General features: G+C 37.6%; 1 protein-coding gene across 19 annotated transcripts in view; it reads right to left on the reverse strand.

Moving 5' to 3' along the window:
* Window positions 1–12,500, reverse strand: part of LOC144963132 (uncharacterized) — a 75,038-nt gene that overhangs the window by 32,654 nt on the left and 29,884 nt on the right. For 2 of the 19 annotated variants that reach the window (XM_078896801.1, XM_078896820.1), the window contains exon 2: window positions 7,382–7,516. The exons of the other annotated variants lie outside the window; for them this stretch is intronic. In XM_078896801.1, coding sequence (XP_078752927.1) covers window positions 7,382–7,459 — 78 coding nt within the window. In that variant the 5' untranslated portion in view covers window positions 7,460–7,516. The remainder of the gene's footprint in view (window positions 1–7,381; window positions 7,517–12,500) is intronic. 19 annotated transcript variants of the gene reach the window in all.

The following is a 12,500-nucleotide window of genomic DNA, read 5'->3' on the forward strand; positions in this document are numbered from 1 at the left end:
ACCTTTAACGTTATTAGTCCGCTCGAGGGACTTTAGTGAGAACTAATTACCCAACTGGTGGTCTCGGAACAATAACGAAGAGCTGAGTGACGTCATCTTCATTCATTTCATTGGAATATCAAGCAGACTTGAAGCACGACAGCAAATTCCTGGGAAAAGGACACTAGCCCACCAATCATCACATAGGAAAAGCCACTTGTGACACGATGTGTAGTTATTGACCCCGACACACATAAGAGTGTGTGATAGCTGTAAGTGTGTTTTATTGTTATGTCAAGAGACATTCCTATTTATTAGGTACTGTTATCTCTATTATAGATCAAGGTGTCAAATACAATGCTTCTCTGGGTTATTTAAGTCTCTCTCTCTCTCTCTCTCTCTCTCTCTCTCTCTGTGTGTGTGTGTGTGTGTGTGTGTGTGTGTGATAAGAATGTGTGCTTTGGTGTATATTATCTTCTGTGTCAAGTGCCTAGATAGTCACTACATATCACAAGCATTTTCAACATTTACATTGAATATCACTTCCTGGTCATATTTGCGTCATTAAACAAATACTTATGTATTATTATAATAGGCAGTTGGAAGAACTGAGAACATACATACGCTATGTATGGAAGTCATTTGATAAGAATTGAGTCGGTTGAGATGTTGTTCATAAGAAGAATGCTGAGGATCGTATGGAAAGATAGAAAGACGATGACGTAAGTGATTGGAGTCCGAGGAGTGCTCACGCTCATTCATGATGAGTAAGATAAGAAGACAATTGGGGAATAAAGATCAAACATCAAGAACAGACACCCGCCTACAGTCTTTTTTTCCCTCTGCCGTTCGTTTATGGAATGAACAATACAGAATTTGAAAGGGTCTTGGAAGCGTGGAAAAATTTGTTATCAAAAATGAAATGATCACAGCGTGTATTATGAATATGTGAGTGAGTTTGTGTGTGTGTGTGTGTGTGTGTGTGTGTGTGTGTGTGTGTGTGTCGTGAAAATCATAAATGTGAACTGTAGTATGGTTTTCTATTTAAGGGGCTACTACAACGACCACGAAGAAGAAGTAAAAAGAAAGAACCAACGTGTGATGTTTAAAATTGTGGTTCCAATTTGATTTGGAAGTGTAAAGTCAGTCTTCCGGAGGACTGTATAGATAGAACGAAGATGACGTAACTCGGGTCTTTGTTATTGTTTTTTTTTTGCCATCCGCGTTTATGAGTAATTCTCACTTAACTGTATTATCAGACTATAAACGTTTAAGGTTACACATAGTTTTGTGTGTTCGTCCTTTATACTTCCGGATGGCAATGTTGTGAGCTTCTTAGCCAAGCGCATAGAATCTATACATACATTGTGCAACTGATCTTCCATTTTCAGAGTGAAGGCATCTTAATATCTAACCTCTATAAATGCTGGTCGTCAGCAAAAATCACCCATCCTCGCTATTTTACGCCCCATAATGATAACAGTCTGCATAATATTTATCACGGAACTAAAATAGTTATGCCACCTTATGATTCAATAATGAAAAAAGCTGGTTAAAAATAATAATAAAGAGGTGAAAGATGTCAATTAAACTATAAAAACAAACACCAATGTCGACATCATTCACGTTATTGTTTATAAACGACCAACTATGTTTGTCCGAGAACGTGTGAAAGTATACCATAAATTCCATCTTTGATTGGTCAAAAATCAACTGATTAATAGATCGCTCCCATTGGGTGAACTGTTGAATTGTTCAACTAACGATTTGTTTTCTTTTGTGGTCGTGGACTTGTATTGTAACTTGTTGGTCAGTGTCAGGCTATGGATTTACGAGGGCTACGGGTATAGTCCCTGAAGCATTAACTTCATTAACTGTACGTGTGTGTGTGTGTGTGTGTGTGTGTGGTGTTGTGTGTGTGGTGTGTGTTTGAGGGGGAGGGGACAACACACGACATGTAACAGAGAAGGTAAAAAAAAAATGAAAGAAAGAGAGCTCTGACAAGTAAATGTAAATGGTGACCTTTGAACCGGGGATGAAATGTCACAGCCATCCATCACCTGACTTCACATGGTATTTGTTATTTTGGTCAAACAGTTTATTTAAATATATTATAATATTATCTTCTGAAAGGCATTGAACAAAAAATGAGGAAAATAGCTTCAATTAAGAGCGGAACGTTTCGGAATCAAAACCCTTCTTCAGCAACAAAAATTATGATAGATCTCTCTACCTGCTTTTGTCGTTGGCTCACGAAGGATATTGAATCATCTGTATTTTTAAGATTTGGACGCACATACCCAGTTTTATCCAATTCTTTTTACAGGCCAAATCTTCCAGCAGCCTTGGTATTCACTTTGGCTCCATATGTACAAAGACTAAGAATCTCTCTCTCTCTCTCTCTCTCTCTCTCTCTCTCTCTCTCTCTCTCTCTCTCTCTCTCTCTCTCTCCACACCCACACCCCCCCCCCCCCCCCCCAACACACACACTCCTCCCCCACCCGTCTATTCAAAAAGTTTCAACCCCGAATTGTTCTATCGAAGTTAACCATTTTCTGGCCGAAATGAGGAAAAAAAAAGTTAAGTCTGAGGACACAGTTGTACTCGTGTAAACGGGAGGCCGAAAATGGTTGACATTCCAGAGGCGTAGTGCGTACGTGCACAATGTTCACGAGCGGTTGACCGACATGACGCTCGCTCGTACTCGTAAGCTAGCTTTTATTTTTTAAAATCTATTTCCCCCGCTTTGCCTCACCTAAGGAATGCATCTCTAGTGTTAGGATTGGACTGGATTGGATTACACACACACACACACACACACACACACACACACACACACATATGCATACAAGACTCTTACGATTTAACAGAAACTTCCTGGATACACACACACACACACTCATACACACACGCAATTTACCCATCTTTTTATGAAAATATATGTCCAAACTGGTAATCGGGAGGTCTTAGGTTCGCTCCCCAATAAAGGCAGACTGATATATTGAGATTTTTTTTCATGTATAACTCTTTCTGCTTTGTCAAGCATTGTTTCATATACACGTTTTGAGATTTTTATCTTACAACAGTGCTGTACCCTGGAAAAAAAAAAACCCAACAATATTTCAAATAATGGCCAGAGAATTCGTCCTTAAAATTTCAATCAATTAAAATGACCTTTATCTTGCCGAAACCAACCAAATATAGTACTTATATAAAAACTCAATTAAAATTTTTTTTTAATCCTCTTGGTTCCTTGGTGGAACATAAGGCGCCAACAAAGTTCCTCCAGGCATCTCTGTCCTAAAACCAGCCAGCTCAATCCAAGTATTTCCAGTTAAGCCTCATTCATCTCCTCTTCAACTATCGTCCTCCTCCGGGTGCTCAATGGTCTACCTCTCTTTCTCTTTCCAGGTGGAGACCATATTTAGTGTTGTGAGGCAGTCTGGACGTGGTCCAACCATTTCCATCGTCTGTGCTTGACTTCATCCACAATGTTTTACATTCTTGCGCGCCTGGAGATTTCTTCGTGAACAATATGCTGTTTCCGACCAAGTTTTGACAAGATGAGCTTCATATTAATTGATCGATATTTGAAAAACGTGTTTTAGATTTTTCAGAATACGGACAGATCAGTTTCTGCTCCCAATTTTGTCAATTTTGATGAAGATCGAGGAATGCGTCAAGCCAAAATGTATGGAATTGTTTGTATTTTAAGGGTTTTACAACACAGGTCATTTCAGCGCCAGTAAAAAAACCCAACAAAGACAGAAAATGGGATGGACGAAAAATTCTACATTTAATTTAAAAAGCACACAAGGAAAAAGTAAGAGAAAGGGGAATTTGTTCCAATAGGGAACGAATAAAAATTTCAAGAGCACACTATCAGAGTGTTTAGTTTGAGTCTCATCCCGACACATCTCTATAAGTCTCATCCCCACAGAAGCACATGGTCCGACTAAGATGAATATAGTTAACTGCTTACATTATATATTCAAATCAAAAAATATAACAGTATACAATAGAGATATGCTTTACAAGCAACAAAGAAAATCACTTCCCAAAACTAACACTACATTTCCTTAATGAGCTTTTATATAGCGCTATATCCACTAAATATTTAGGCACTATCATTACCCATGACGCACGTGACATTGAGGATATAAAACAAAGAATAGCAATAGCAATAAACTTGTTCCATAAAATGCGACCAGCTGTGTTAAACAACAACCTAAAGTTGAAGACCAGAATTAAAGTAGTCGAAACATATGTTTTAAGTAGGTACCCTATTATACGGTTTTGAAACGTGGACGCTTGACAAAGAATGTACGAGGAGGTTAGAGGCATTTGAGATGTGGATGTATAGAAGAATGTTGAGGCTATCATGGACAGACAGGTATACGAACGAGTAAGTGTTGGAGAAGGTGAGAAAGGGAAGAATGTTGATCGATACCATCAGAAAGAGGCAGTTACGGTTTCTGGGACAAGTGTGGAGAAGAGACGGAATAGAAAAGTTGGTAACACCTGGGATGATCGAAGGAAAGAGAGCTAGAGGAAGACAAAGAATGACTTATCTAAATAACCTAAGAATGGCCAACTGTGATTTAAAAAGCAGAGGATCGCGATTCGTGGAGACAGCTGACCGACCACGTGCTCAAGAGCACAAACGACGATGGATGATGATAATATCCACTAAACGTGCTCAAAGCGCTTTAGAAGGGGTCCCTGGTCAACAGCAACATTTAACATGTAGGACAGGACATGACGTCTTTTAGGCGATACTACAATTTTTTTTTCGGACAGAGACAACGCTGTTAACGGCCAGGCAAATGAGTACGGTGAGAAAACGTGAGTAAAAAGCCGTCTCCAAGGACTCAACTATGCGCCGAACGAGGCTCGAACCCATGACCTTCCGATCCGAAAGCGAGTGTCATACCACTAGACCACATAGCCGCACCGTTTCCCTCTCAGTCAAGGACTCCTGCAAGGGCCAGGACAAAACCAAGTAATCCCATTCAAATCAAGACATTAGCAACCCAGAAAACAGATACAGAGGGATAGAAGACACAGCATGTGACACTATGGGAGTGTATGGAATTAAATTACTCTTTAAAATGGAGAGTGAAATTACATGTACTTAAACTCAACAGGGATTAACAGTCGGTGTTACCAAAGTACATTCAATTTAATTTAAGCTTTAATTAAGCTTTAATGATATTACTCCTACCCTACCCCTTTACTCCAATTCCCCCCCCCCCCCCTTTTTTTTTTTTTCTTCTCAACACTCAATTCTACATCAACATACAATAGCTCCAAAGTTTGTAGGTACAATTCCGCCGTAAGCGATTCGCAGCTAAAACTCGAAGTCTTGTTTGTTTTCCTTCGCTGAAAAGGACACCTGGTCTTTGATAGGTTAAGTGGTGGCGGAAGTGACAAAAAGCATGATGTTGGTGATGATGGTGATGATGATGATGATGATGATGATGATGATGATGATGATGATGATGATGGTGGTGATGATGGTGATGATGATGATGATCATGATGATGATGATGATGATGATAATAATGATGATTCTGAGTACGGTAATATAATAATTGCAATAGCAATTAAATAGAAAAACAAAATAGAGGTGCATACAAAAAGAAAGGTGTATGTTGCACCTCATGGTGAAGCTGGAAGCTTAACGCCCTAATATAGAGATAGTTTGTGATTTAAAACATAATATGTGAACATTGTATTTGAATCATTACATTGCGCACTAAAACAAATCATTGTGGAGCATGATTAAAATCGTGGAAATGCGCTATACAAGTAATTTCCGTGAATTATTATTTTAAAAAGCGTGAAAGAGTCATTTCTTTTTTATAATATTGAGGGATGAATAATATACGATTTTTACACTTCATTAAAGTGACAGGACGATACTTTGTCCAATACTTACTCATTGGAAAACCTAGTCCATTTTTTTTCTTCTTATCAAAAGTTCTAATTATGAATTTCTTAGAAGTAACCTCGATGAAACTGAAATTCTAAGTCATAACCAAACTGAACACACCTTGTAACAAAAATAGTGTCTGGCACTGTTTCATACACATCTTTTCAGACCTTTAATTTCACACAAGTTGACATGGTAAATCCAAACACATCGATGGAATCTTACAACTTAGAATCAACGTGTCATTCTCAAGTCGGTTTTTAAAAAAAACAAACTTTCAACACGCATTAAGTAATTTATAATATGATCCGGAAGAGGAACTGGGATAATTAATATTTCCCGAATGACACCAAAGAAGGAAAAGGCAACTTATCACAAATCTCGCCGTAGACAGGACGAGTGGCGGTGAATGGCGACGTATGCACTATGCGCGTAATGATATGACAGAGTAAAACCAGTCTGATGGAGTTGGTTTAGATGATGATGAAGAAGTCAGAGAGAAATCACATAATATATTCAGCCATTTTGGATGACGACAATGTCAGATAATCACAAATATTCTGCAATTTTGTATGACGCCATTGCTAATATGCGACAATAGAGTCACATGGACACACAATATCTAAGTCCAACAGAAAGAATGAAGATTACTTTCCCAGCTCTTTGTCATTGCTTTTAGACCACCAGCTGGGTGAGTGATTAGTTCTCACGAAATTCTCTCAATCGGAATATTAACGTTAAAGGTTACACATAGTTGTGAATGTTGGTACGACTGATCTGGCGGATCTAGCAATACAGTGTTGTCATACATTATAACACAAGACAGATGCAATGCTGTAGTATATTATCCACAAAGGAAATGACGGTAACAATGACAGTTAGTTGTATCTACTACCAATGACCGTTTACAAAAACTGTCCCGTAAATCCCAGGTGAAATGTATTCGTTTCGTGTCTTAACAGCAATCGACGTCCGAGCTCATCACGAACAGAAGGCCGCAGTTGCCAGATTAATGTTGCAGAAAATGCCAAACGAGACACAGAAAAGAGGCAAAATAGTATGAAGAACAAAACAAACATTTCCACACACATAAAGGAGGAAATACATCTTCTCTGTCACTGTCATTATTTAGTGCCAATAAAAGTTTCCCCTCGTCTTGCACGTATAAGACTGAAAATCTGTACATATTGTGAAAGTAAAATTTAGCCAAAATACAAAAACACAATTGAAATATCTCCATGCTACACGACTTTAAAAACGAAACAAAAACAAACAAACGAAACAAACGAACACACACAAACCAACAAACAATCAAACAAAACGAAACAAAAAAAAAAAAAAAAAAACAAAAAAAAAAAAAAAAAAAAAAAAAAAAAAAAAAAAAAAAAAAAAAAACCCCAAAAACAGCAAACAAACTACCAATTGTTTAAAATTTGGCAAAAACAGTAAAAACACCAAATCGACAACCTTGCCTGAGGGGCGGTGAGCTGGTATGTGACAGGGATGTTTTTTAAATGGCTTAACGGGATCAACATTCACATGCATGTCCTAAATATGTTGTGTCCTCATTAAATCATCCTGGTCATGTGATCGGTGGTGCACCTGGTAGAGAATCCCTGAGTAAATAAACTTGAACTAAATAAATGAACACAATTTAACTTTTCAAACATCTTTCCTATTTCGAAGGCAGATTGATGTTATGAAATTGTCAATGAAACAAGTTGGATAATTTGTTTGGTGAGAAGGAGGGGGGGGGGGGGGGGGGGGGAAAGAGGGGGTAGAATGGGTGCTTGAGAGTGTAATCGGATTATTTATGGTATTTGCTCTTATGTCAATTCCGTGAAAAATATAAGATACTTCGAGTTAGACAAGACAGTGCCTATTTGTAATAGCCTTTATTTCTCCGTAAATATTGCGGGTTCTCCCTAAAAAATAAAATAATAATAATAATTTTTTTTTTAATCTAGGCAAGGAACAGAGAAAATAAAATACATTTTATACATAAAATACTTTTCGGCAAAATGAGCTCTACATCAGAGTATCAAGTTTTTATAGCCATAACAAACAAACATGGGTCGCATAAGTTAATTATTTCTGTGTGTGTGTGTCTGTGTGTGTGTGTGTGTGCGTGTGTGTGTGTATGTTTGTGGATTATATGATGTGTGTGGCCATGACCGAACTAAATCCTATCTACGCCCCAGTCGATCCATCATCATCATCATGGTGATGACCGCAGTCAAAGACAAATTTAATCTACCTTCAATCGTCAAGGGAATGGTGGGGCTGTGGCGAACTATGTAAAAAAATGAAATACAACCCACATTTTAAAACAAGTTTGGCCAGAAAACTCGTCCTTCGAATATCGATCGATTAATATGACCCTCGTCTATTCAAAAACTCTCAAAGTAGGGAATTCAATAGGTTGACTTCACGGACGTCACAAGTGTGATAGTTTTTGACAATATGATGTGTTGCATCTTTAATCGGCCGATGTTTGAAGAACAGGATATTGTGGCCATTTAAAAAAATGAGTGATTAAAAAATAATCAGAGTGCGACAAAACTGTGGCTGTGGCCAGAATTCTATTTGCCTGACTAAAAATTTTTTATTTCAATTGGCCTGAAAAAAACTTCCTTCAAATGTGACGAATAGTCTCAAAGCAGTATTTTGTCGGAATGGACAAAATTGGAATTTGTGACTTTTCGACTCGGAACAGTATTAAGTCAGAGTAAACCTGATGATGGGATATAACCTATTTTAAAGTCAAAATGACCAGATATGTGAAATGAGAAAAAAAAAAGAAGAAAAGAAAAGAAAAGAAAAAAAGAAAAAAGAACAAAAAATAAAAGTTTTTTATCATGGGTACGTAAGGGTGATGGGGACATCAAGGGGATTAGAGTTACAGGTATGACATATCATCGTGTGAGGGGTAGGGGTGTGAGTGGTGGTGAGCTCAAAGGAATTTCTCTCTCTCTCTCTCTCTCTCTCTCTCTCTCTCTCTCTCTCTCTCTCTCTCTCTCTCTCTCTCTCTCTCTCTCAGGTTTGCTAGGACAAAGTAGGGAGCAGGGACTGGTGGAAGGTAAAAATCAAAATCTGAGGTGTGTACGAAACAATGCCAGACTAGGCAGAAAGAAGAATACGAGAAAGTATCATCCCCCCCCAAAAAAAAAAAAACAAAAAAAAAACAAAAACAAAAACAACAAAAAACAACAAAAAAAAAAAAAAAAAAAAAACAACAACAAAAAAAAAAAAACAAAAAAACAACAACATACCTCGAATTTCATCTCTCTACCTCCTATTCCTATCCCTCCCCCCCCCCCCCCCCCCCCCACACACACACACACACACCCTTGCATTCAGATGTCAGTCAGATATCGTACCTGGGTAATAATTTAAAAAAAACGAAAAAAAAACCAAACAACTTGCTCCAGATAGATACAGCTTCCATTCATCGGACAGGCCTGTAATTCTATAGTCATCTAACCTGATAAAACATCATCTCAAAGTGATACGCGCCACGCTGTCAGATGGGTAGATAGGTATTATGATACTCGATATGGCATGTGGGTTGGTGTCAGATAGAGGTAGATATGTGGGAACGTGGAGTTTGTTCATATCTACCAGTTAATTTTTTAAAAGGATTCGAGAAATAGAGAAATATCCACTAAATGTACTCAAAGCGCTTTAAATGTGTATAAAGCCAACAGCAAAACAACATGTAAGACGAGACTGACGCCTTTCGGGCGATATTACAACTGTTTTCGACAGAGAAAAAGCTGTTAATGTTAACGGCCAGGTACCCATTTTACACTTGAGTGCGGTGAGAGATTGTGAATAAAAGAGCAATATCTAGGACGAGCTAATTTGCTTCAAGGAAACGCAGTGCGGCGGGGGAATGAAAACTCGTAAACTCATAGCCTGACACTGACCAGAAAATCACGCCACAATACTCTTCAATAGTCGTAACGTCACTTCCTTCCTAATGACGCATGGTAACTTAGTAACACTGGCTCTAAACTATCGGAACAATAGCGGACGCCCGTATGAGATATTTCTCCGGCGAGCATAAAAGTGTTTCCAGAGGAAAAAAAACCCCATAAATTTGATCATGTTTTGACTTTTACACATTCTGATCACAAGGCATATGAAAAGGGAATGAAAAGTTCTAGCCAGCATGAAGAATAAAAAGTAATGATTTTCTTTGTTTAGAACCAAGATGGCCGCCGTTGCCCGGGCAGACTACTGAATCCTATTCAAGACGACGACTACCAAAATAAAGTAAACAGTATCCATGAGTTATTAGAATGTGTTACTTTGATCACACTACAAGCAGCAACTCACTTTTCACTTGCTTGTGGCGATTGACGCCTTGGGTCGTGATTTTAGGGAAGTGTTATGCTTTTGATGTTATGCGTTTATATAAATGACTCGACAATTATTCCCTCCAGATCAATCGCAACAGCTCACACACTTTGTGTAATCTTATAGATAGTGTGCGCTTGGCTAAGAAACTTACAACATTGCCATCCGGAAGTGTAACGGACCAACACACAAAACTATGTGTATCCATAAACGTTTATAGTAGGGTTAATACAGTTCAGTGAGCATTACTCATAAACGCGGATGGCAAAAAAACATAACAAAGACCTGAGTGACGTCATCTTCGAACTATCTATATTTAGTTTGTTATTATATCATTATTCTATATCATTTCCGTATTTAACATAGTATGTGGATGTATTATATAATGACTCTATGTTTAGTTATTACACTGTTGTATAGATAGAACGAAGATGACGTCACTCAGGCCTTTGTTATTGATTTTGCCATCCGCGTTTGTGAGTTGTTCTCACTAAACTGTATTTACCAGACTATAAAAGTTCATGGTTACACAAGAGTTTTTGTGTGTTGGTCGGTTATACTTCCGGATGGCAATGTTGTGAACTCCTAGGCCAAGCGCATTCTATCTATAATGATAATATTATGTCGATGTAGTATGTATGTTTCATTTGTATAATAATGTCACTGTATTATTGTTTCGCGCATTGAGCATCACCCAGTGATGAAAATGCGCGTTATAAATGTCATGTACTATTATTATTATTATCATCATCATCATCATCATCATCATCATCATCATCATCATTATTATTATTATTATTATTATTATTATTATCATTATTATTATTATTATTATTATTATTATTATTATTATTATTATTATTATTATTATTATTATCATTATTATTATTATTATTATTAATTATTATTATTATTATTATTATTATTATTATTATTATTATTATTATTATTGGTTTAAAGTCAATTTGACGTACAGTTAAAACTTATCACCCAATAACAAAGAGCTGAACCATCTTCATTCATGCTATAGATAGTGTGCGCTTGGCTAAGAAACTTACAACATTGCCATCCGGAAGTGTAACGGACCAACACACAAAACTATGTGTAACATTAAACGTTTATAGATAGAATGCGCTTGGCCAAGGAGTTCACAACATTGCCATCCGGAAGTATAACGGACCAACACACAAACTCTGTGTAACCATGAACGTTTATAGTCTGGTTAATATAGTTTAGTGAGAACAACTCACAAACGCGGATGGCAAAAACAATAACAAAGGCCTGAGTGACGTCATCTGCATACTATCTATAGTCTTGTTAATACAGCTTAGTGAGAATTACTCACAAAAATAGAAGGCAAAAGACAAACAAACAAACAACAAAGGCCTGAGTGAAGTCATTTTCGTTCTATCTATAGATAGAATGAAGTTGACGTCAATCGGGTTTTTGTTATTGTTTTTTTTCCATCCGCGTTTATCTTTCGATAGTATGCGCTTGGCTAAGAAGCTCACAACATTGCCATCCGAAAATATAACGGACCAAAACACAAAAATATGTGTAACCATGAATTTTTATAGCCTGGTTTATAGATAGAATGCGCTTGGCCAAGGAGTTCACAACATTGCCATCCGGAACAATAACAAAGACCTAAGTGACGTCATCTTCGAACTATCTATAGATAGAATGCGGTTGGCCAAGGAGTTCACAACATTGCCATCCGGAAGTATAACGGACCAACACACAAACTCTGTGTAACCATGAACTTTTATAGTCTTGTTAATACAGTTTAGTGAGAACAACTCACAAACGCGGATGGCAAAAACAATCACAAAGGCCTGAGTGACGTCATCTTCGAACTATCTATAAAAGTTCATGGTTACACAGAGTTTGTGTGTTGGTCCTTTATACTTCCGGATGGCAATGTTGTGAACTCCTTGGCCAACCGCATTCTATCTATAGATAGAACGAAGATGGCGCCACTCAGGTCTTTGTTATTGTTTTTTGCCATCCGCCTTTGTGAGTAATGCTCACTGAACTGTATTAACCAGACTATAAACGTTCATGGATACACACAGTTTTGTGTGTTGGTCCGTTATACTTCCTGATGGCAATGTTATGAAATTCTTAGCCAAGCGCATACTATCTATACAGTATAGTGAGAAGTACTCACAAACGTGGATGCAAAAAACAATAACAAAGACCTGAGTGACGTCATCTTCGTTCG

Source organism: Berghia stephanieae, chromosome 1 (genome assembly GCF_034508935.2).
Source record: "Berghia stephanieae isolate SIO BIC M18660-M18661 chromosome 1, UCSD_Bste_1.3, whole genome shotgun sequence".
NCBI lineage: Eukaryota > Metazoa > Mollusca > Gastropoda > Nudibranchia > Aeolidiidae > Berghia > Berghia stephanieae.